The sequence below is a fragment of the Mustela putorius genome, unplaced genomic scaffold (assembly GCF_011764305.1).
Source record: "Mustela putorius furo isolate JIRA1106 unplaced genomic scaffold, ASM1176430v1.1 tig00000174_pilon_pilon_pilon, whole genome shotgun sequence".
Classification (NCBI taxonomy): Eukaryota; Metazoa; Chordata; class Mammalia; order Carnivora; family Mustelidae; genus Mustela; species Mustela putorius.
Window position 1 is genome coordinate 41198221 of NW_025421304.1, and position 24280 is coordinate 41222500.

Genomic DNA, 24280 nt, shown 5'->3' on the forward strand with positions numbered 1-24280 from the left:
TGGGGAGTTTCAGTGACCACTTCCTGGCGGGGTTGCATTTCTTGCCTTGGAGACCTCTCCTCTCCATCGGACCCCTTGGACCCCCACCCGCTTCCTGCACCCCGTGCCTCTGGGAGTCCACTGAAAGGGTCCCAGACCTGGCTTGTCACCTGGACCCTGAGGCGGCCCCAGGGTGGATGCCCTCCGGCCAGGAGCTGTGGGGAGGTGGGGGTCCCACAGTCAGATCCTCCTTCTCGCTCCCGGCTTGTATGTCAAGTGGAAACCGGGTCTGGTGGGTGCTGTCCTAGGACTGGGGTCTGCCGAAAACGAGGTGACCCCAGGGGGTGGCCCTCCTGGAATCTTTCCACCTTGATTCCCAGCATAGCAGCAAGGGAGAGGGTTCCAGCTGCTCTGCATGCAGCCCTGGACGAGGGCGCACTCTCTTCCCCGCCTCCATTTGCCCCTGTGTACAGTGAGCGGAAGAGGCAAGGCCTCTGGGGATCATTTGCGGTGGGAGAGTCTCTGGCCCTGAGACTCCCGATAGCCATCCACCTCCAGGAGGCAGCGATGTGCAGAAACCGCTGGCGTGGGGTGGGCCGAATCAGCCTGGCTGGGGGCATCCCTAGCTGTCGCTCCGGCTCTGCCCTGCGGTGTGACTCTGGGGGGCCTCCCTGCCAGCTGGGGTCTGTTCACAGAGTTACTCTGATGTTCCGGGCAAAGCGGTCCGTGCGTCCACGGCGGCCCTGAGGACCGTCCGCGTCGTTGGGGAACGCCTCCCCGGGTCCCAGACTCGGGGCTGCAGCCTGACCCTGTCTCTTGGCCTTCTCTTGCTTCTCCCCGTGCTGTGGTTGCTGCCTCTCCCGCGCCCTCAGGACGGCTGCCTCCCACCCCCCGCCCCTGCTGTTCATCTGTCCTCCTCTGTCTGTCCAGCTTCTGTAGACGCAGCCGCCGCTCAGTGATGACGCTGTCGAATGTCCCCGCCGCCTGCTGCCTTCCTGCTGTCCTTTCCCTCCACCCGTGGCCTCGGCCGGTCCCCATCGTCGGCAGCCTTCCGTCTCAACCCCTAGACTGTCCTTGGCCAGCTCTGGCATTGGGGGGGCTCCCCGGGATGCCACCCCACACCTGCTCTGCGTTCCACCCGTCGCTCCCGCTGGGAGAGGGCATCCCTCCCGGGAACCTCTCGGCCCCCCGGCCCCCGTGGCCCACACCTGTTAAGCTGTTACCGGGTGCGTGGGCCTGTCGTGATGGGCGTAGGGGTCTCTCCGGAACGTTCCTCTCTCTCGTTTTCCTTGGAGCTTGGATTTGGTCTCCCCGAGGGCCTCCCACTGTCGAGCACCGCTCGCGCTGTGAGCATTGCGTGGCCTGGGTTGGACCCCGCTCCGGGTTCACAGCGGCTGTCAGCTGACCCTGGAGATTGGCTTTGGATAGGGGTGGCCTCCACGCTCGTTGACTGTTTCTGGGGGACCCTCTCCGCGGCTCTGAGGCTCCTGTCTTGGGCTCCCTGGTGCCTTGATGCTGCTGAGTGACAGGTCCGCGCGGGGGAGGGTGGCCGCCGCCTGGGAGAGGGAGCTGCCTGGCCGGGGTCGCCCATGGACACGCAGGCCGGCCTCACTCTGCCCCTGCCCCTCCTCGCTCCCTCCCTCCGTTCCCTGCCCTTCTCCCTGATTCCAGGTCAGGACCCAGGCCGTCTGCTGGGGCCTTTCCCTGCTCCAGCGGCCAGGTCTTGGGGAGCAGGTCCTCTTCTGGGACTCGGCACAAGCAAGCGGCCCCGGTCCCTTAGCAGCCTACGACCTGAGGGGCTGTCCTCAGTCGAGAAAGGACATGAGGCCTAAGCAGGCCACCCTGGGCACCGGGAGCAGGAAGGCCTTCCCGACTCTCCCGCCCCCCACCCCCAAGAAAAATTGCTTCATGCGAGTGAGCTAGGAACACGCCAACGGCAAATATAATAATGAATTTATTATGAAGCTTCTCGGGCTCCCAGGATCACGTGGCACCCCACACCGCCGCCACCCGCCCGGTCTCCGCGGCGGGGTCACCCTGGCCTTGTCAGGGCAGCAGGGACACCGCCTTTGAGGGGCACGGGGGTCACCGAGTGGAAGGCGCGCGGGGGGAGGGTCCTGAGCCCAGGGACGTGCTGTATTTGCTCATAAACATCTCTCTCCGTGGTAATGAAGATTCACCAGGGGGGTGAGGGCGAGAATCCCAGTCCAGACTGCGCACGCTGGGCTGCCCAGGGAGGCCCCCGCCGGGCCGGCCCCGCGGGGTGTAATTACTCCGGGGTAGGGGGGCCCGCTGTGGGGGAAGGGGCGGACGGGTGCTTGAACCGGGAGCCAGCAGAAAATTCATCTCAGCCATTAGCTTGTAATTAGAGAGCATGGAGGGAGCAGGCCCGAGGTCTGGTGCCGGGCAGAACCCATGAAAGGAAGCGGTAATTACAGGGTCTGCAGGAGGCCGGTGGGAGGCCCGTGTGCTGATGAATACGACAGGAGGGAGGGGGCCGGGACCACAGTTCACGGCGTGTTGGTCCCCCCCCCCCATTTAAATCCTGCTGATCAGAGCATGGGGTTCGTTCTGGAGAACCAGGACAAGGTGGGTTTCTGGAGAGCAGGGAACTGCAGTGGCCCTGACCGCGGGGCCTTTTGCCTTTTTTTTTTTTTTTTTAAAGCTTTGTGCTGCTTCTGGCCACATTAGAAGCAGAGGCAGAAGAGGAAAAGTATTGATTAAAGACGCCACCTTGGGGAGGAGGAGCCGCGGGAGTGGCAAGCCCCGGGAAGGGGGCAGGGCAGTGGGCTCTGGGCTCCCGCGCCGGCCCCGGGGGGGGCGGGGGGGGACGGGGGGACATCCTGGCCTCTCCACAAGGGGGCTCAGGAGTGGTGGGATCTCACCTCCAGGCTTCTGTCCATGGTGGCTTTTTGCCCTGGGGAGGCTGCGTGGGTGGGCGGCCAGTGGTGGCAGGAGTCCCGGCCCGAGGAGCTGACCGTGATGTAGATGAGCAGCCAGGAGGCCACCCGCCCCGAGTCGCACTGAGTCGCACGTGGCGGGAGAGCTGGAGGGCGCGGTGCGGAGGGAGCCCGCGCTGCCCCCGGCCCCCCGGCTCTCATCCATCACCGGCCTCCACGCCGCGGAGCTTATTCCCAGCTGTTAGGATAATGAATTTACATGAGCTGATAATGTAGACAAGAATTCAGTCAACGGCCAGGAGCACAGAAGTTAATAAATACCTTCTCTAATGAGGGCACGGGGAGCAGGTGCCCCCTGTTCCCCTGGGGCCTCCTGAGGGTGCGGGGGCCACCCCAAGGTCCCGTCTCCCCTCAGCCCACCCCTGTGGGCTCCGCGGTCGTGGCAGCACCCGCCGCGGACTCGGCCAGAGGGCACATGCGTGGGGGAGACCCAGGCCCGCCTCTGCTCCCCGGGGCAGAGCTTGGGGGAGCAAGGGGGACCCCACCCGAGGCTGCGTCGTGTCATAGTGGGTCCGGGGTGACCCTTTGCCAGGCGTCGGGGTCCTGTGAACTTGGCCTGTGGCGCTCCATCGTGGGTGCCGGGAACTGCCATCCGGGCGGCTGGTGGCCCCCAGCCCGCCCTCCGGGTTTGCAGGCTGCGGGAGTGCTGCTAATTTTAGCTCCGTAATGAAGTGGCTGGGTGCAGATTCTATTTTAAGTGACCTGACAGCCGCAGCAGCTTTCCTGGCGTGCAGCGCCCCTGGAGCCCACAGCCGACACCGCGGCAGAGACGGCGGCTTTGGGGGACCCCCAGGAACCCAGAGGGCTCTGGCCAGAGCCCAGGGAGCTGGTGCTGGGCTTCGTTTGAGGGGAGACTTAGGCGGGAGGGGAGGTTACTTGGGGCCAGCAGGAGTGTGACCGTGACGTTCACAGCATAGCTGATCCGTAAAGACCCTCGTCACCAGGCCAGGTTGGGGAGCAGTAGGTAAGGCTTTGGGTTTGAGTTCCAGCAGGGGAGGCCCTGGCCCGAGGGGCGTCCCTGGGGCCTCTGTCGGCGGCCAGCTTCACGCTGCTGAGTGTCCGTCTCTTTGACCCCGCCCCCCTTGCCCATTTACTTACTAAGATGTCACGTGTTACAGAACGCACACACACGAGCAGGGGGAGAGGGAGAAGCAGACTCCCCGCTGAGCAGGGAGCCCACATGGGGCTCTATCCCAGGACCCCAAGACCATGACCTGAGCCGAAGGCAAACTCTTGAACCAGCTGAGCCACACAGGTGCCCCCGTGGTCCCCCCTGCTCTGTGAAAGCCTGGTTGAGTGCAGGGAAGTTACGGCATAGACACAAGGACAGAAGTGAGACCTTTGTTCCTTTTGCTGCCACTCGGGGAAGACACCCGCCCACACCGTAAGGGGTCTGTGATCCTTGGGGTCTGGCCTGGGACTTGCCCTTTGCTACCCTGGCCAGCACTGTCAGCTGGCAGCCACAGCAGGTCTGCCCAGGTCACCAGCTGGCCGGCCTGTCACATGGCCACTAGGCAGTGGCTTCCCACCAGCTCCTGGGCCTTGGGGACTGGTCGCTGTGAGGTGCGGTGACCGCATCGCCTCCCTCCCTTCTCAGCTCCGTGTGCGCTGTGGGCAGGAGGGGTCTGCGTCAGGGCCCTGGCCACTTTCGCATAAACAGGGTTTTTGTTGTGGTAACCTCAGCCCTGCTGTTGGCCTTCTGGCGGGCCCGGCATCCGAGGCTTTCCTGCCCCATCTGTAAAACGGGCACACTGGCACCTGTCTCACAGAATTGGGGATTACAGAGAGGTGGCTGGCTCTCTAAGGAATGAGGAGACAGGGAGCGTGTGGTTGATGGTCCCCGATGGCGTCGAGGGGGCCCATTTTGGAGACCGTGGGTAAAGGCAATAGAGTATTTGGAGATGATTGAACTTGTCGGGCTCCAGGAAGGCTGTGGTCCAGCTGGCAGCGGGGGCAGTGGTCTCATCCGAAGGCTCGGCCGGGCCAGGGTTGGGACAAGGCTTTGTCTGGAGATGGCAGGAAAGTTGGGACTGTCCCCGGCCTCTTGAGGAGCTCCGCTGAGGTGAGGCGAGACAGCGGCCACCGTGCCTCTGACGGCCTCTTCTTGGAAGTCACGCTGTTGCTTCTGCCCTGCTCTGTTCATCAGAAGTGAGTCCGTAAGCCTGGCCCCTGTCGGGGCAAGAGAGCTCCTCTCCGTCCCTTGAGGAACGAAGATTTGGTGGGTGTGTTTTTAAGACCCTATGGTGACCCATATCTCAGCCGTGCATGTGCGTGCTCGTCCGTCTGTTCCTGGTCGAGCGTCCTGTTGAGGCCTTGGAGCGGGCAGTGGTGAGGGTGCGCAGGGATGCCGTGTGGGGCCCGGAGATGGGGTGCAAGTGCTGGGCGTGGAGCCAGCCTGTGTGGCCTTGCGCCGTGCGTGTGACCAGGACTGGACTGTGGACAGCTCCTGGCCTGTGTGTCTCCCCCTCCCCTCCGCAGTGCTCTGCTGGCCTCCCCCAGGCCTGTGCTGAGGCATCTGGGGAGGTGACCCAGCCACGCCTAACTGATGTCCCCTGTGGGAGAGAGCCCAGGGTCTCTCCTGAGGCAGCTTGGCTCCCAGCTGCCCTTTGTAGCCACGCCTTCCCCTGAGCGTTTGGCCTGGACCGGTGGGCCTCAACCCCGTGTCCGTTTCACCACGTGGTGTCCCCGAGCACTGTCTGCCTCCCCCACACCCCACCCCACCCCAGAACAACCGTCGCTGCCCTGGCTGTGGGTGCTCAGCGCGCCCTGGAGGACTTCTGGGCCACCCGCGTCAGCTCCTGCGGCTTGCCGGGCCGCGGGGGGCCGTGGGGGCCGTGGGGGCCGCCCCCAGCAGCTCGTGGGCTTGTGACCCCACATCGCCCGGGGCGGGCAGCCCAGTTCCAGAAGCGTGTGTCCTGGTTTGCGGAGGCCGGCCGGGGTGGCCGCCCTCCGGACCCGTGTTTCTGCCCCTCCGGGGGCTGGTGGTTCCATCAGCGGCCCCTGGTGTGCGCCGGGCACAGGCCAAAGCCCTTTGTGTGAATTAGTTCCTTGAAGCCTGTCTAGGTGAACACGCAAGGTAGACTTTGTCCTTAACTGCATTTCCCAGACGAGGAGACAGGCCCAGAGAGGCTGTGACTTGCCTGAGGTCACATGGCTTTGAGGCTGCAGAGTGGGATTCGCGGCTCAGGTACCTGGTCACCAAGGGATGCTAAGCTTGACCTTCGGACCCCCACTTCCTCACTCTGTGACCTTGGCCACCGCGGGAGGAGGAGAGGGTGCTGGTTGTGGCCTGGGGCCGCACTCCCGGAGCGCCAGCTTCCGTCCTGCTCAGAAGCAAGGGCCTCTAGGGCCTGGCCCAGTGCTGATTTGACCAGGAATGACCCGGGCCTGAGACCTGCGTTTTCTGGCCATCAGCCTGCTGGGGAAGGGACCCCCTCCCACACCCCCTGGATTCTCGGGTTTCTCTCCTGGGGTTCACCCCCTGCCCCCGCTGTTCCAGAAGGAGGACGTATGGGTGTATGGGTCAGCCGGGGGTTGGTGCAGTCTCAGCCGCTCAGTGGAGCTGCCCAGTGTGGCGGCCTGGTGGGGTCCTTTGTTTCCCAGCACAAGCCCTCACCCTCAGCCTAAACCCCCGCCCCCGAGGATGGCTCTTTCTGCCTCGCCTGGTGCTCTGGGACTCAGGCTTAAGAACGTGTGCATGCGGACCCACTGCCTCTCCTGGCTAGTTTGGGGAGGGGGGCAGCAGGTCGGCACCTGACCCCCTGCCTGACCTCCTGGGGGGCTCCCCCTTCTCGCCTGCTGGCCCACGGAGCTGGATGTGGAAGCCGCTTCCAGTTAGACTCTTTGAGGCTCAGCGCAGAACCCAGGGGGGCTGGGCTGCTGCCCGGGGGCGCTCCTTGCTGCCACCCTGCGAGTAGAGAGTGTTCGTTGCCCTGTCGTGTTGCGTGCTCCATCACCCGCGACTCCCGGGACCCTTCCCGGATGCCCGCCCCTCCTGGGTGTCCGTCTGGGGGTTTGGAAGTCGATTTGCTTCTCCCTTCACATGACCCGTGGCCCCTGCCCGCCGCAAGGCCATCGGGCTTGATTTATGCCCCTGGAACGCGCCCGCGGCCAGGGCGGGGAGCGGGGCCGGGCCCCGCAGGTGGCCCCGAGAGGGCAGGGATGTTAATGTTATTTATGGCGCGACGCCCTCGGCTGCCTGACGGCGCTGGGCCTTTATTGATCGGGCTCTCGGGAGGCTGGTCAGCCGCCTCGTTGGCACTTGGACAGGACAGGGAAGGCCTGTAGGAAGATGGCTATGTGTGTCCCCCGCCCATGGCACCTGGTGTCCCCCTGGCGGGCAGCAGCTCCTCCGTCAGTGAGGCCTGAACCCGGCCCCCGCAGGCAGGGTGTACGGGGCGGCCGCGTTCTCCCCCACCATGGCTGGCACAGCTGCCCGTGGGGCCGTTCCCTGAGGCACCTGCGTCCGTAGGGACTTGCCAGCATCCCTGGCTGGCCTCCCCGGGGCAGAACCCAAGTCTGTTTTCTCTAGAACGGGGGCAGGAGCAGGGCCGGCCTCCCCTGTGGGGGTGGGAGGCAGGGGGTGGGGTGGGCCGGTGCAGAAACCTTAGTGGGGAGTAGCTCTGTGGCTGTCTTCCTTCCCGCTGCTGGGGCCTCTGCCTCCCGCCCGGTCCTTGTCGCCGTGAGGACACCAGCCCACACCTTGTCGCCCCTCCCGCATGTGGCCGGAGATGCCGTCTGGCGTCCGTGGTCACGGGGTGCTGTGTGCACTTGAGGCTCTGGCTGTGGGTCGGCGGGGCAGGGGGTCCCTGCTCTCTCTGCGCCGCTGCCTGTCCTCTGTCTCGCCTGTCCTGCCGGGGCCACCCGCGTCTGCCCCCGTCCCTGTCCCTGCATGCTGCTTGCTGGTGCCCCGCGGACCCCCCGCTCTGGTGCTGGGCCCTCCTGCTCTCTGGGTGACCTCTGGTTCTTCTTTTCCTGTTTCAGGCATGAGCCATGAGCCCAAGTCCCCTTCACTAGGGATGCTTTCCACCGCGACCAGGACCACCGCCACCGTCAGCCCCCTCACCCCCTCGCCGCTCAATGGCGCCCTGGTGCCCAGCGGCAGCCCCGCCAGCAGCAGCACGCTGTCGGCCCAGGCCGCGCCGTCCTCCAGCTTTGCCGCCGCGCTGCGCAAGCTCGCCAAACAGGCGGAGGAGCCCAGAGGTAAGAGGCGCGCCCGCCGGGCTGCAGCCCGAGGGGGGGGACAGCGAGCGCAGCCCCCTCCTCCCGGGCCTCGTGGGCTCCTGGAGAGCCGGCCGTACCCCGCCACCGGGAGCCGCGCTCACAGGACCCCCGCGCCCGCCCCCCCGCCGCTCTCGGGTCTGCCATGCTGCTTGGTTCCGGTCAGACCCTCCGGGACCCCCGCCCGGCCCTGGTTCCTGTGCTTTGCTTCTGCCCTCTCTGCCGCCTTTGTCTGGCCTCGGCCCCGGGAGCCGCCGCGGGGGCGGCCACGGTCTCCAGAAACCTGTTGGTCTCAGAGTTGGGGGGGGAGTCTTTGGGACAGCGCCCCCCCCATGACTACCTACCTCCCCAAGGCAGGGATCACGTGCTGGCGTGGATGGGTGTCCCCCCGAGGTTCGGAGCCCTGGCTTCTGGGGTCACTCGGGCAGTGACGTGCTGTGTGGCTTTAGGCGAATACTGACCCTCTCTGTGGTTTGGTCTTGATTTGGGGTCTCTCGGGGTCCCCAGCTTCAGGTGCTCGTGGGGACCACTACCCAGGTGCCCATGTTAGTCCGGGTCATGGGCCGCTGGTTGGACATTGGGGGTAGGAGGCAGTTTGTGCCTGGGGCCGCCGGGACACCCCGGCCGATCTCCGGACTTGCTGCTTGGACTTGGGCAGAGGAAGCAGGGACCTGGGGATCCGTCTTGCCCCAGAGGTTCAGGGCTTGGCAGAGGGGACATTGGCCCTGATGGGGACTGGCTGGGGGTTCTTCTAAGTTCCGAATCTCCCCTCTTTCTGGTCATTGGGCTGAGGGGCATGTGTAAGGGGACCAGCAGACCGTGGCCCGCGAGACCAGACCACTGGGGCCTGTTGAGCGTCCGCCTGCCGTGGGGCCATTGGGTCTGCCTGGGCAGAGCATGGCTCCTGGTGCACACCCACACCCCTCCTCGCCTTCCACGCCCCCCGGAGCCTTCCACACCTCCGGAGCGCACTCCCTGGCCACGCACAGTAGGGCCTACTGCACACAGCAACGGCGTGCCACACGCTTGGGGCTCACACGGCCCGCAGGAGGCTGCGAGCTCCCTGCCCGGGCCCGTGGAGGCCCCCAGACCAGGCGACCTGGAGGGGGACGCATGGCGGGGATGGAGGGGTTGTGACTCCATCGTCCCCTGGGAGGGGACAGGCCACCCCCGTGGCTGATTTACCTGCTCTGGTCTTGTCCTTTCCCAGCATTCAGAAGGCAAGTGTTGGCACAGGGGAGAATGCTGACTGTGCCTGTGCGGAGTCCTCCTGGACCATCCTCTGGCTCACCGGCCTTGTCCTGAGGTCACGCGTCACCGCGGCCGAGGACACAGCCGTGGAAGGGCCGTTTCCCTCCTCACAGAGGCAGGCAGGGGAGGTCTGAGGCTGGGGGCTCACGCGAGGGCCGTGGGCACGGGGCAGGAAGGAGCCTGCCTCCATGGCCCTGTCTGCTCTCTGCAGCCCTAGGCTGCTCTCGGTGTCTGGCTGGGCAGACGGGCCAGAGGCTTCTGGGTGGGAAGGGCCGGAAACCGTGTGCTGCCGCAGGGGCTGGTCCTGTGGCCGCGGGCCCAGTTCACAGCTGTGACAGGGCGATCGCCTTTCCTGCCCCGAGAAGTGTGACTTGGCGGGGAGGGGCCGGGAGAGGGAAGGTGGCACCGGCCCGCCGCTGGGGCTCTTACTGGCACGGGAGCGCGGCCTCGGCGGCGGCTGGTGTGCCCTCGCCCCGTCCTTCCGATGTGGGTGGGGCTGGGGCTTGGGGGCCTCCGCGTCCGTGGAGCGTGTTGGAATCCGGCCGCCCCTCGTGCGGGTCCCACCGTGGGCGCTTCTCGGCCCTCGTCACGCTGCATCTCGCGAGCTGAGGGGTTTCTGGCAGCCAAAGGCCGAGTTGGGAGAGTTCGAAGCCTTGGAGCCGGGACCGTGGCCCTGTTTGCCCCGTCAGGCCTCGGTTTGAGACACCAGGAGGCGGTGCCCCTCTCGGGGAGCATCTCCGGGCTGCAGCTGTGCCTGGTCTCCTACATATCACTCAGTCGCCCCCAGGGTGACCTGGCCGTCTCCTCCGCCCGTCAGTAGAAGGGATCACAGCCCAGAGCGGCCCGGTGTACAGATGGCCAGGCCGAGGCGCAGAGAGGTCCAGCCGTGAGCCCGAGGTGCCCACCCTGTGCGGGCGTGCCTCTGCCCCTCGCTGGTGCGGAGACCTGTCGAAGCAGGCTCGCAAAGCCGGGGTTAGGACGGCAGCCCCTCGCCCCTGGACCTATCTTGGTGGTGCAGGGTGGGGGGTCGCGGGTGATGGGGCTGTCGGCTTCCGGAAGCCTGGGGGCAGTGGCGGCAAGAGGAGGGAGCCAGCAGGTCCCAGGGCTTCTGCCCTGCCTTTCCCCCTGGAACCAGAGCCCTGCCAGGGGATGGGGGGGGTGGGAGGGGGCTTTGGTGGGCTTTGGTGGTCCAGGAAGGAGCCGGATACTTGTGAAATTCTGCAGATGCGTTCAGGGCCATGAGAGCCCCCTTCTGAAGCAGTAAGATGCCGTCGTGTATGGTGTCCAGAGTCGTGCAGGCGTGACCCAAGCTCCCAGGCCGTGTCCTTGCCCCTGCGGAAGGGCTGTGCCTGTCTGCGTCTTCTCCTCCACCCCTGTCCCGGGAGCCCCGATAGGCTGGCGGGGGTGGGGGGACACTGAGCTCTTGTGTCTGGCTTCCCGCGCTCAACCTGATGTTCCAGGGCCGGCTGGCACCCCGCATCTGTCACGGGTGTGTGTGACCCCCCCCTCCGCCGTCACAGGGCTGGAGGACACTAGTCCCTCGTCGGCGGCAGCAGAGGGGAGTTTGGAAGCCACAGACTCGGATCCCTCCCTGGCCTGTTCGCTGACCTGCCCTCCCCAGGGCTCCTTGTCTCTGTGGGCATCCGTGATGCGGTGGGGTGAGGACCGCAGGGCCCGTCTTGCCGGCCACATGCATCCTGGTGTGTCTCCGGTCGCCTGGGACCCTCTCCCCCGCCACCCCTACCTTGCTGTGAAGCGCCCGTGTAGGCCGAGCTCTGGCCCGCACTCTCGCCTCCGCTTCTCGGGCTAATGTCTTCGCTCGCGTTGTCGTGCCCCAAGGGTACAGTCGAAACCTTCTGTTCAGAGGAAGTCCTCTCCGCCGCGTGCTTTGCTCTACCGTGAGAGAAGGAATGAGAACGGAGAAATCGGCCCCTTGATGGGGGGGTTCTCTCCGCACCGGGGCTCGGAGACGCCTAGTGTGCAGCCAGACTGCCGGGGGGCGGGGGGCGTGTGGAGTGGGGGTGCCCGCTGCTCCGGGTGGGACTGTGGGTGCCATGAGGGCCTGGACCTGCCTTGTGCCCTAGCTCACGTCCTTGCTGTGTGTCCCGGGCACCTCGCTTGACCTCTCTGGGCTTCTCTCTTCTTAGCGATCTTGTCCTGGATTTTGATTCAGAGAGAACACGCTCGGGCCAGGCATATAGCAGCTGCGTGCCGCTGGTGGCCGCTCGTGCCCTCCTCCCCTACCTCTGACCACTGCGCAGGGAGGGGTGGAGCCTCGTCCCTGGGAGGGTCCTGGAAAGGAGAGGGTCTCCGTGGGAAGAGAGTGGGCTTGGACCCGCAGGCCCCACCCGTCCACGCTGGGGGTCAGCTGCTACCGCCGCGGCTGCGGTCTGTCTCCAGGTTCCTCCTCTTCCCCCTGGGGATAAAGGGTGCCCAGGGAGTGAGCGCACCCACACAGCACATCGTTCTGGAAGAGGCTCGGGGTCTGAGCCCCCACTGGTCCCGGTCAAACCCGGGAGATTCCTTCTCCGTGATGGGCTGGGGCGCCCTGTTGAGACAGCTCGCGTGGGGCTCCTCCGTGTCTCTGGCCGCAGAAAGGATGTCCTCCCGGGCCACTCGGCCCTCCGCCCCCTCACTGCTCGTCCAGCTCCAGCACCGGCCTGGCCGCTTCATCCAGCCTGTCCCCACGCAGGAGCCTCTTCCGTGCAGAGACTGTACCCCCCCCCACACACACACACCCCTCCATTGGCATTGGAAGCCCCAGTTTTAGCCTTGGAATGAGCCCCAGTCTAGGGAACCCCAAGACTGCACTGACCCTCAGAGTGTCCCAGCCTCCGAGGCCTGCCCTGCAGGGCTTGTTGGGACCCCGGCTTTCTGTGGGCGGGGAGGTGCCTGTGAATGACTAAGTGAGGGTGTGAGTCAGGAGGGGCCTCGCCTGGAGTGTGACCGCAGCTCCCCAGCGGCCCTGACCCTTCCCCTGAGCTCCCTGCAGAGGGCGAGCCTGGGCACCCGCATCCCTGCCGGCCGGGGCATGACGCGGCAGGGGCCGCTGCCAGGCACTGGCTGTGACTGGCCATGGGGCGATCTCACCTCCCGCAGGGCTGCAGGGCCCATCTGCCCAGGACCGGGCAGGGGCAGTGGTGTGGGGAGCCTTCCAGGTCCCTGGGGCTGTGCGTCTCCCCTGACCCCACCCCGTGAGCCCACCTGGAGGGTCCTAACTCAGGTGCTTGGCCGGCCCACCTTCTGTGCCTTGCACAGTGCATACTCCGTGCCCCTGTCCAGGGCAAGTGTCTCTGGGCTGTCCCTGTGTGGCCTGGGGGCCCCGGCTAGGCAGAGGAAGCATGGTGGGCCCCGAAGCCTCTGGGACCTATTCCTCTCTCTACACAGTGTGTCAGGTGCATAGCGTTGCCACCCTGGACCCCATGGGGTGGTGGAGTGGCCTTCCGGAGGGGGCATCTGCCGAGAGCACTGGCTGCAGGGGCGGGGGCTGTGGGGTGTGAATTTCTAACACTCCAGGTCCAGGGCCCCAAACACCATGGGCGCCCCTGCCTGGCTTCCTTCCCCGGCACTTCTTGGCTTTCTGCCTCGTCTTGTCGCCGGCTTGGCAGGCGGGTCTGGTTACTGCCAGGCCTGGGGAGCTGCCGGAGCCCGGGTCTTGTCCCCAAGCCCCAGGGAGGCGGGGCGGATCCCTCCCTTGGCAGAGCGTGTGGGTGGGACTCTGCCCCCCAGTGTTGCCGCCACACAGCTGGCCCGGTGGAGCAGGGCGGGGTCTTCCGTGCTGCCCCCAAAATCTCTTTGTTTCAAAGAAAACAGCCAAGCCAGGGAAGGCAGGATCTGGCCTGGCGCGCTTGCTCCCCGCAGCAGGTCACCCGAGCGCTGGCATTTCCCCATGGGTGTCTGTGGCCCCATCTGACTCCAAATACAGGTGTGAGCTTGCGGTGGGGGGACCTTCTCCGCTGACCCTGGGCCCTCGGGGTTCTGGAGGCAAGAGCTGGAGGGCCCGGGAGGCTGGAGCTGGAGAAGCCACGTGTGCCCCCGATGCAGGGATATGGGGGGAAGGGGGAAGGCTTGGGTGGGCAAGATGGGTCTGACCAGAGCAATGGACCAGGGGCAATGCCCGGCCCAGGGGCATTTCGCACAGCAGGCTTCCCCTGGCTGTGGTGACACGGCACCAACTTGGCCCTGTCGCCTTCCCAGGGCTCCCCCTGCCTTGGTGCTCCTCGGCCCCCACCGCGTTGTCCCCAGCGTCCGAGCCCGCCGTTCTGGCCAGCCCCAGTTCAGCCCGCCGGCCAGTAATGGGCCCCTGGAAACGTGGCTCATAAGAAAGACCAACGCCTTGTCTTTGCGGATTTGGGTTTACGGACCGTCGTGTGTTCAAGATTGGGCCCAGGACCGTGCTGGTGGCTGGCGGCCGTGAGGCGGGGTGAGGACTCCGGCTGGTGGGCAGGTAGGGAGACCCCCGGCCTGGAAGCAGGTGTGCAGGGCCTCTTTCCCAGCCCTTCTGCCCAGGCCCACGGGTCATCGGAACGAACCAGGGCCCTCAGCTGGGCAAGGACTGCCTGTGCCCCCCGCCCCCACTGTCCCCACTGTGCCGGGCTGCAAATGCCCCTGCCTTCGATGGCGTTTGGCCTCTGTCACCTGCACACTTAGCTTCCCAAAAGGCACACGCTGTGGCTGTTCCATTGGGCGCGTCCCAGGGAGGCCGACTTCGCGGCTGTCCGGGGAGCGGCGTGTGGGTGACCGCCAGCCGGGTGGCTTCCTGCAGGCCCCACGGCCCCTCGGCTTCAGTGAGCAGAGCACGCCGCGCCGCCGGCCAGCCTGCTTTCTGGGGGCAGATGGTGTTCGCCCGCCAGGCCTAGGGGAGGTCAGAGGAGGGGGAGGGCAGGGCCCCCCAGGGCTGTGGGGCGCTGGAGGCTGGCTGTCCTCTGGAGTCCAGCAGCCTGCGCAGGGACCTTCCGAGATGGACCTAGGACGGAACAGACCGCAGGGGTGAGCAGAGGGCCCTGGCTAGCAGGTGCACATGGGGTCCTCGGGGGGCCGCTGCCCCACCCTGGTTGTGCTGTGGGGCCCGGGTGGATGCCTGCCCTGGTGGAAGCCAGAGAAACCCTTGCTGGCACGGGGCCTGGGCCCCTCATACCCTCCTACACGAGTCTGTCCCTGGGGTACTGCCCCTTCCAACCCCGCCAGGCTTGGGTGGCCCAGCCCCGTAAGCGGACCTCCCAGGAAGACGTGCCGATGGTCCCTTTCTGGGGAGACTGTCCCCTCATGTCCTCCCTGTCATCAGTGCCGAGAACCCTAACCCGGTGCAGGGTGAGGCCCAGAGACCGCGGCCGGTGTGGTGGGCTGGAGGAGTGGGTAGGGGTCCTGCAGCTGGGCACGGAGGTACCTGCGGCAGCGTCCACTGGATGGCGGGTCCTTGTGTTGGTGGCCAACGGCATGTGTGTCAGGGAGAGCAGACGGCGTGGAAGGTTTGCAGTTTGGTTTCCAGGCTCCCCCGCTCCGGTCTCCCGAGTCTGGGGTCTCAGCTGTTAATTACATGTGCCCGGCGGCCTCGGCGCTAATCCTCCGAGGCAGACGGCAGAGGTGACGGCGTGCAGGGCCTCCCGTCGTGCCGGCTGCCCGCGCCCGCGGACAGGCTCCTGCCGTGTGCCTCTGGTTAATTAGGGCGGTCACAGGAGCGGGGTCGCGGTGGCCGCATGCTAACTGTGGGTGCGTGGTCAGGGATGGATTACGGGCTCTGGCCGGCCAGTGATGCTGCCCCCCCCCCCGCCCCAGTGCTGGGGGGAGGAGGTTGCTAATTGCCGGTGGCCTCCCAGTCCGAGTGCACCTGGGCCCCCAAGCTCCCCCTGCCACCTGGCCTGGAGATTAGAAACGAGGTTAATCTAGAGAGGCGAGTTAATGGCGTGAGGCGGAGCCCCTCGTGGGGGGGCTGGTGCTGTCAGCTGCTCCGGCTTGCGAGGCCCCCCAGGGCTGTTGCACTGCAGGGCTCCGAGCTGTGTGGGCTGCCCGGTCCATCTGCCCAGTGTCTAGAGGCCGCGAGCCTGCTTGGCCTTTGACCCCAGCTTTTCCTCCAGGCTCTTGGTGGCCTCTGCTTTGACCCCGGGCGCTCTTGGCCTGTGTGTGCTTTCCTTCCTTCCTGTTCTGGCTCCAAAACACACATACAGTCCCCTCCGCCCCCGTGGACAGTGGGGCCTCCCAGGGTGTGGGCCTGGCAGCCGAGTGTGGGGCTTAAGTGGGAGACAAGCTGTGAGTGCAGGAGACACAGCAGCCCTCGCAGAGCTGGGTGAGGGGGTGGGGATCACACGAAACAAAACACGTTTCTGCCTACAAGGAAGCGTTGCCGGCCGTAGAAAGAAGGGGAGTCCCGACGCCCGGGACCAGACGGACGCGCCATAAACACCAACTGAGTGAGCAGCTGCCGGTGCTCATGGTCACGTCCGGTGAGATCGTTTAGGGCAACCTCCTGGAATGGGCACATGCATGTACTGAGGGCTGGGGTACCGGCCTCCTTTTCGGGGTGACGGCCACCCCTCCATGAATTCGCCGGGGCCAGTGAGTTATCGCCTCGCAGCGGGGCGTTTTGTCATGCAGGGACCGCCCCCACGGAGCCCCTGCCACCCAGAAAGGAGGGCCACGGGGTTTCTGTGGAAATGCTCTTTTAGGGAAAAGATCCCTTATCTGGTGTGTTGTTGCGTTTTGTGTGTGTTTGTTTTTTTTAAAAAAGGCAAAGTGGAACTTTTATCAAAATCCAGATAATCTCCAGGAAGGCGCAGGGGCAGGCTCTCAGTGATCAGGAGGATCAGGAGACGCGCCCGCCTTCGATGGGACGGCTGCATCATCCTGTCTTTGCCCTGGGTGCTGGTGTGACCCAGCCTCCCCTGCAGGGGGCGCTGCGGGCTGGCAACCGGCCCTAGGTGGTCTCTGCTGCCCGCAGCGCCCTTGCTGGCTGCCCTTTCTCTGGTGGGCGCCGGCCCCGTGTTGCTGGGTGCGTTCCCTGGAAGGTGCCGCCAGTTTGCAGAGTTGCACAGACCTGGGCGAGGGTACAGGACTCCACACCCAGTGCTCTCTGTGTCAGCTGGTCAGTACGGGCACGGGCCCCCAGCCCCCAAGGGCCATGCTGGAACCTCAGGGAGGTCACTTTCCAGGAGAGGTCAGGTCTGCTCACGGACTGGCTGGATCCGCCTGTGACCGCCCCCCACCCCTGCCCCGGCCGAAGGGGACCTGAAACCGGCTTTGGGTGCAGAACAGCGTGGTCACCAGCTTGGCCAGATGTAGCTTGTCTCAGGGCCATTGGCCCTCCCCTGCAGTAATGATCTCTGACCAGGAGCTTCAGACCGCACCCAAGCTAGCGGGCAGCTAGCCACCGACGTGGGGTGGCGGCCGTTCTTGCTGTCTAACCTGGGGACTCGGGGGTCACAGCAGCCCTTGAGCAGCTCCCTGAGGGACACCCGTTCCTCCTTGATATTGCGGATACGAAGAGCAGAACGTGCTGCTCCGGGGTTGCTCCGGGGTTTCCCCGTGGGGTTGGGACTGGGTGTCTCCGTGGGGCTGCCTTGTACAGTTGTACATGCCGTGGACAAGACTAGGGAGTCCTGTTGAAGAGTCCTGGACAAGAGGGCCTCGTCCAGGTCAAGGCTCTGTCCACGTTGCTGGGCCTCCGCGTGCAGCCGCTTTGCTTCCTGGCGATGCTGGGGAGCCCTGCTTGGCTGGTCAGGTCCCTGGGGCAGGAAGGAGGGGGACCCGCACTGACGACGCCGTGGCCGCCAGGGCAAGGGGCTGTCGGCGCCCCTTTCCACACACAGGATCCCCACCCTGTAGCGTGAGTGTGGCCCCTGGAGGTGGTGCGGAGGCCCAGTGAGGGTCCCTCGGCCCTCGAGAGCAAAATCCGGGGCCACGCCTGCACGTCGGTGGCTTCTCCTCCTGTGGGGGTTGTCTTTGCGGACTCTGCTTCCTTTGCCCCCGCCCACGGGGGGCTCTTGCTGACAGAAGGTGCCCGTAGGGACCTTTCAGAAGGGGCAGCCTTTGCCCTTTGACGGGGCGTCTCCAAGCCACTGCTTGTGGTCCAGCTCGGCCGAAGCCCCTGGACCTCCCCGTCCCCCCACCGTGACTGTAGCCAAGCGTGTGTTCCTCGCCCGCGACCGTGGCTGCTCTCACGCTTCCAGATGAAGTGGGGTCCCCCGGGGTCCACGCCAGTCTGGGATGGGGGATTGGGCTGCATGAGCCGATGTCTGTGGACCCACCACGGTGTGGTCACGTGAGGGGGCTCCACCCCCCCCCCCACCTGGAGTGCGGGGTGGGCCGGGTGGGTGTGTGCACGCACTTAGCCAGGCCCAGGCAGGGCTCTGGAGGACCTGGACAGTGCTGGATGCCCTCTGGGGGCCCGGACCTGGGGAGCCCAGTGTGCCTGCCTTGCTCACGCCATGCCCATCGCAGGGGCAGCAGCCACTGACCGGAGCAGCTGGCCGGCTTGGCTGCGCTCGGGAGCCCCAGAGCGCTTTGCGCCCCGCCCCAGGCCCTGCGCACCCGCCTCCCGGGGGGCAGACAGCAGGTGGGAGTGAGGCTGGGCTCCCGGTCTTTATGGGGCCACGGAGGTGAGCCAGTAGTGGTGATGGTTATGACTCAGAATGTGCTGGAAACCAGCGACCTTTATGGTTTCAGTGGTGAATTAAAGCTCAGTTTTTAAAACTGAAGTCAACACAGTTGATACCTAAGGAAAAAGATGAGTCTCCTATGGCCACTGCTCCTGGTCCCCGCCCTGCCAGGCCCTCCCGTGGCCCTCCCGTGACCCCTCCGTCCGCAAGCACACAGGGGTCAGGGCCCTGTTCGGGGCCCGGGGCTCAGGTCCCCATCAGCGTGGGGAGGGGTCGCCCTTCCTGCCCCCCCTGCTCACGCTCCCGGCTCCTCTCCCCCTCGGGCCGGGGTTCAGGGCTCGGGTGAGCGGCGCTGGGACCCTGCACTTGTGCCCCTGCTGGTCCCAGGAGGCCAAGGGGCCAGGGAAGCCAGAGACGGGGTGCGGCCGGCGCCGGGTTGGCTGGGCTCAGCCAGAGCCCTCGGTGGGTGTGACCCCCCGTTCACGCTGCTCTGCCCTTCCTTCTCCCGCAGGGTCTTCACTGAGCAGCGAGTCGTCCCCCGTGTCCTCGCCGGCCACCAACCACAGCTCCCCGGCCAGCACGCCGAAGCGCGTGCCCATGGGCCCCATCATCGTCCCCCCTGGGGGCCACAGTGTGCCCAGCACGCCCCCCGTGGTGACGATCGCCCCCACCAAGACTGTCAACGGCGTGTGGAGGAGCGAGAGCCGGCAGGTGAGCGCGGGCGCGCGGGCGGGCGCGGGAAGCGCGACGCTGGCCTGGAGGGTCCGTCCGTGTGTTGGAAGAAAACGCGACGGTGTCGGGCGGGCGGCCGCAGCCAAGCACTGGGCCAGGGCTCGCTCCCACGACACGCTTATTCTTTGGGGGTCTGAGGCCTCTCCTGGGCGTGCAGACCGCCTTCTCCCTCTGTCCCCACCGGGCCCCCCTCTGTGCCCGTCTGTGTTCTCATTTTTCTTGATGCCACGGGTCGTGTTGGGTCACGGCCCACCTCCGTGACCCTTTGGAAGCTCTCCCAGCATGCTCCCGCTCCGAGGCCCTGGGGGTCCGCACCCCGACATGAGAACTGGCGGGCGGGGGTCGCGGTTCCATGCGTAGCTGCACTCCGGCTTCCGTGGTAGCCTCCAGAGCCGCCCCCGGTACTTGGGGCTCCCCGTGCGGCTGCTGCCCAGCCGCTTGCCCAGCAGAAGGCCCTGGGAGCGGTTCTTCAGCCCTGTCCCGGCTGCGCGCCCCCCTCCCACCTCCACCCCTCCAGCAGCTCCCCCGAGAGTCCCAGTAGCGGGGTCGGGGGCTGGGAACACTGGGTTTCCCTCCTAAGCTCTGGGCGGGGGTGGGGGTGCAGTCCTGGGAAATACCAATGAAACCACAAGAAAGATGGAAGCAGAGAGGCAGGTGGGCACAGAGGCCGTCCCCAGCCCCACCATGCACTGGGTGGGTGCATCCTCTTGGTGGGTCTGTCTCTTCTTTCTCTGCCCTGGGGGACGGGGGTAGCCTGCCTGTGTCCACAGAGGGGGCGGTCGTCAGGCAGGCCCTGGCCCCAGTGAGGATCCACAAGGAACCCACCCAGGATCCCTGGATCCCTAGAAACAGCTGTGGGCTGGGGCTCTCCTGGGTGGCCGTGTGCACATCTCAAGCTGCCGTCTGGGCCCTTGGCTTTGTGCGTTGTGCTCTGTGTGCAGCTTGAGGCCGCGAGAGCCCAGGTGGGGCCTGGTGGCCAGACTCCAGCCACAGCGGGGTTTGCAGGCCCCAGGGCTGGCCCTGGTTTGAGGGAGGACGAAGGGTCTTCCCCGGGGATTTTTGCTGTGGGAGGGGTGCGCTGCGTCTTGCTGTCCGCCTCCTGGCCATCCTTCTTGACCTTAGGGCTCCGGGGGAGGGGGGTGGTTCCTGGGTCCTGCCTGCCGTGTCCCAGGCTCAGCACTGGCTGCTGACAGCTGCAGGGGCCCGGCCTGTCCCCTTCGCCCTGCCCCAGAGCGGCTTCCTTCCCCCTTGATCGGCCCCGACCAGGGTGCCTGCCACGTATGCCCTCCTCGCTCGCCTGCGCCGCGTGACTCCTCCCAGGGTCTCCTCCGAGGGTCCTGCCTGCCTCAGAAGCATTTAGTCACCCCCGAGGACGGGCTGTGATCGATCTGCTCCCGCCGCGTACCACCGCAGCGGTGACTGAAACGCTGGCGCCGCTGGGAGGGGGGGCGGCGGGCAGGGAACTGGATGAGCAGATGATGTGTGGCTCAGAGGCTCAGTGGAGAACGTAATCCTTCTGGGCAGCGGAGCCGGCAGGAGGCGTGAAGGCGGGGAGGGGGTGGGTCCCTCACTCCCCCCCCAGGTGGGGACTCGTGGGGGTGGGGCTCTGGGCCTGGCCGTCCCCAGTCGCCAGGGTCCTGTCTCCCAGGTAGGGGGGCCACAGCCCACAGCAGAGATGAAAAATGGTTTATTTTCAAGCTAGCAGGGCTTGTCCTGCCCGCCTGACCGGACTCTCTCCAGGCACCGGAGAAGGAAGGATTCTCCTGCCCCTCGTCCTGCCTTGGTCTGTACCGCTGGGCCTGCAGCGGCCACGCTCAGGAGGGGAAGCTGCCCCCAGATGCTCCTTGAGGCACGGCTCTCTGCCAGGACATCGGGAGCCTCTCGCACTCTCGGGGGGCCCCGGGGTGGCTGGGCCAGTCCGGGCAGCCTCTGTGCGCCCCCAGAGGGTGATCTCGTGCCCAGGGACCTGCCACAAGCCTGCAGGCCTCCAGCCAGACGGAAGGCGCGTGGGTCCGGCCCACTGAACCCCCACCCCACCCCTCGGCCCCCGCCGGTCCACCTGCCCCTCCCCCAGGTCCTGCCGCGCCGTGTTTTTCCTCTGCCGGTGGCAAAGTGCCATCTGGCCCAGCCGCCTTCAAGCTGGGCTTTGTCCCACTGAGGGGAGAAGGGGCCTCTCAGGACGGTGCCCTTGGGGGCCTCCTACGTGCCAGTGGCTGCCCCGGGGTCTTGGCCTTGCACAGGGATTGTGTACCTGGAGTGCATGCGACCAGGCCGGGACCCGGTGTGCCAAGGGCTGCCTGGATGGAGCCACTCCCCAGATGGGGTCCTCAGGGCAAGGACCCCGACCGGGGGTTCGGCTCCCTGGGTTGATGGTCTCCTTGGCTACTGTCCTTGTCCAGTGGTGCACCCCAGGCCACAGCCATGGGGCCTTCTCCGTCCCACGGTGGCCCCCGCGGGGAGCAGGGTGCTGCCGCAGCCCGCGTGCCAGCTGACGGGCCCGTGGGAAGACCCAGCAAGCCCCGGCCTGCGCACAGCCCCTAAGATGCTCGCATGGGCGGGCCATGTGCTGCTTCTCCGCCTGCTTCCCCTTGCTGTGCGCGTCTGTCCCTGTCGCACCAGGAGCTGGGGCTCTGACTGGCCCCCTTGACAGATGGAGAAACTGAGGCACGAGGCAGCAGTGGGTCTCCTCTAGGGTCTCCAGGACCAGATAGGGAGCTCGCCCTGCTGTCCACACAGGCATCTGCAGGACCCGAAGTCAGGCATGGGCCCTAGAACTCTCTGGAACAGTAGGATGTGGGGGTCCTGGACGGCTTGCTCTGACCCAGGCAGGCTATTGGTGCACGTACGTGTGCCCCCTGATGCCTGCCCTGCGAACGCCCCTACAGGGAAGGGCAAGCCAGAGCTCGTGAACCTGCGAGGACCCCGCCGTGAGCAATGGGGCCGTGCCAGCCTGCAGGCGGGAGCAGATGTGGCCGCTCATTAAAAATTCCCATCAGCGGCCTGTCTCCTTCGGTTAATTGTCACCGATGTGTCTCCTGGAAGGCTGGGGAGGGCGCGGCGGCGGCACCGGCCAGGCCCTCCGGCTGCCCCCACGGCCCACCCTGCCTGGTCCACTGGCCTGTGGCTGCTGCTGGGGTAGTGGGGGGGTCGGGTGTGGCCGCAGCAGCTCTGCTGTCCCCCCTCCTCCCAGCCTTGCCGGGCGGCCTTGGACCCGGCAGAGCCTGGAACGTGGGGTGACGAGTAGGGAGCAGGGCATCTCCTCCGGGGACCGGGCTCAGCCGCCACATGTCCGGTGTTCCTCAGCCTGGGCCGCCCGGAGTAGACCGTCCAAGAGTCGTAGTCCCCCCTTGTCTTCAAGGGGTGCTTGGTGTTCTGTGACCTGGTGGGAACACCGTGGATTCGGGGTGGACAAGCCGGGTTTGACCCCCCGAGTGCCCCATGCTTTCCTGTGGCCCTGGTTTGCTCTCCACTCATTGTGGGCAGCCGGACCTGGGGGCAGGGGCGGGGTGGGGGGCGGTCCAGCCAGGAGAAGGAAGGGCCTGGTCGAGAAGCTGCTGGGGCCTGGGGACGCCCGTAGCCATGGCCTCAGAACCCCCATGGCTGAGGTCAGGCCTGGGCTGGCAGTGACCTCGCTTGGGCTGGGAAGGGCTGTTGTGATGGTGGAGGTTCCTCCCCTGCCTCCAGCTGCTCCAGAATCCAGAAGATTCTGAACCAGCGTCAGGAGCCCCCGACTGCCGTGGATGTCCTAAGGCTGGCTGCTCGGCTCCCTTCAGCCGCGGGCATGACAAGAGCAGTCACGACTGTGGGTGGTGTGCGTCCCCGGGGCTGGACCCTCCAGTGGCCACACATGGCAGGCTCTGCCCTTGGCCTTGGTCGGGGCTCTTCTTCCCCCTCCCGCCTTGAGCAAGCCCCTCCTCCGGTTTCCCAGGGTCTCCCTCCCCGCTGGGCCCCAGCCCACCAACCGTGTGTGCAAAGGTGGCCCCAGACGGGTCCGGCCAGTCAGGGTCCCACAGCTGCCTGCTGTGGCCGGTGCCAGGACCACCCCTGGGGGTTGGCAGCAGGCTGAGACCAGCGCATTCTGCCCGGGGGCCGTGCCAGCTTCTCGGCTGCGACTCCGCGGGTGCCAGGGGGCCGAGGTGTCTGTGATGCGCGCAGGCAGCTGTCAGCACAGCTGCCGCTCCGGCCCCTGGGGGTCGCCTGTGCCTGCTCCGTGATCCGTGGATGGTGGGGGGCCCGACTGGCTTCGCTGCTCCCTGCTGCAGAGCGGAGCTCACTTCCTGCGCCTGCTGCCACAACACCAACCTCCCCGCGCTGGGGACCCCGTGGGAAGGGCGAGGGGGGGCTCCACTCCGGGCCGCGTCTGCTCACGGGCACTTGCATTCATGGCCCCTGCAACGAGATGGGTTTCCACGCAGCCCTCCTGCCACGAGAACCCGTGTCCTCCCGGAAGTGGGGGGACTGCCTCCCACGTGCCCCCGGGGATGGGGTGGAAACCCGTTAGGAAAGCGCATCTTAGAAGCCCCAAAGCACAAGCCTCCCTGGGTCTGGAGGAGGCCCCTGCCCTGCACCCTGGGCCTGACCCGGTGCTCTCTGTCCCCCAGCAGGACACCGGCTCTCGGGGCAGCAGCAGTGGGCGGGAGCGCCTCATCGTGGAGCCCCCGCTGCCCCAGGAGAAGGCGGGGGGCCCAGCCATCCCCTCACACCTGCTCAGCACCCCTTACCCTTTCGGCATCTCCCCCAGCTCTGTGGTGCAGGACTCACGCTTCCCACCGCTCAAGTAAGTCTGCAGGTCGGGAGTGGGGGCACGTGTGCCGGGGCGTCCGGTGGGGAGTGGGGGCGCCTGTGCCAGGGGGTCCGGTGCTGGGTGGCTCTTCCCACTGCCTAAGCCGCCGGTCGGGGCTCTTGGAGCCAGGGGTGCCTCCGGGCTGCGGGGGGCCTGAGGAGCCGTCGTGGCCCACCTCTTGTTTCTGCAAGTCCCCTGTCCCCAGAGCCCCTCCATGCTGGGGGTGGGGGGCACTTGGGGGGGGTGGGGGAGACTGGCCCGTTGCCGGCCCATGCGGGAGTTCTGCTCACCGCAGTCCTTCCCACGTCCGTCCGTGCCCACCGCAGCCTGCAGCGGCCTGTGCACCACGTGGTGCCCCCGAGCACCGTGACCGAAGACTACCTGAGGAGCTTCCGGCCCTACCACACCACCGAGGACCTGCGCATGTCCTCGCTGCCTCCGCTCGGCCTGGACCCCGCCGCCGCCGCCGCCGCCTACTACCACCCCAGCTACCTGGCCCCGCACCCATTCCCCCACCCGGCCTTCAGGTGAGGCCCCCCCCCGAGTCAGCGTGACGTTCTGGGGCCAGGCTCCGTGCCTCGAGCAGCCCCCGGCCTTCCAAGTTAGCCGTTGGGGGTTCACCCCTGGCGGAGCCCCGTCCCCCACCCCCGCCGGCGTCCGTACTGCCGCTCCCGCAGCGGCCATCTATTGGGCTGCGTCACTGGGAAGCCCCGGGGGAAGCATGTCCCCGCCTCTGCCCTGTGCGGGGGCCCTGCCGGTCCTGG

The 24280-nt window shown here is 66.7% G+C and overlaps 1 protein-coding gene across 5 annotated transcripts in view; it reads left to right on the plus strand.

The window, feature by feature from the left end:
- The window catches only part of GSE1 (Gse1 coiled-coil protein), a 387483-nt gene that overhangs the window by 345445 nt on the left and 17758 nt on the right, over nucleotides 1-24280 (plus strand). For 3 of the 5 annotated variants that reach the window (XM_004753868.3, XM_004753871.3, XM_013056953.2), the window contains exons 3-6: nucleotides 7923-8141; nucleotides 18513-18712; nucleotides 23335-23510; nucleotides 23843-24043. In XM_004753868.3, coding sequence (XP_004753925.1) covers nucleotides 7923-8141; nucleotides 18513-18712; nucleotides 23335-23510; nucleotides 23843-24043 — 796 coding nt within the window. The remainder of the gene's footprint in view (nucleotides 1-7922; nucleotides 8142-18512; nucleotides 18713-23334; nucleotides 23511-23842; nucleotides 24044-24280) is intronic. The other 2 variants (XM_004753869.3, XM_013056954.2) reach the window with 2 other exon arrangements.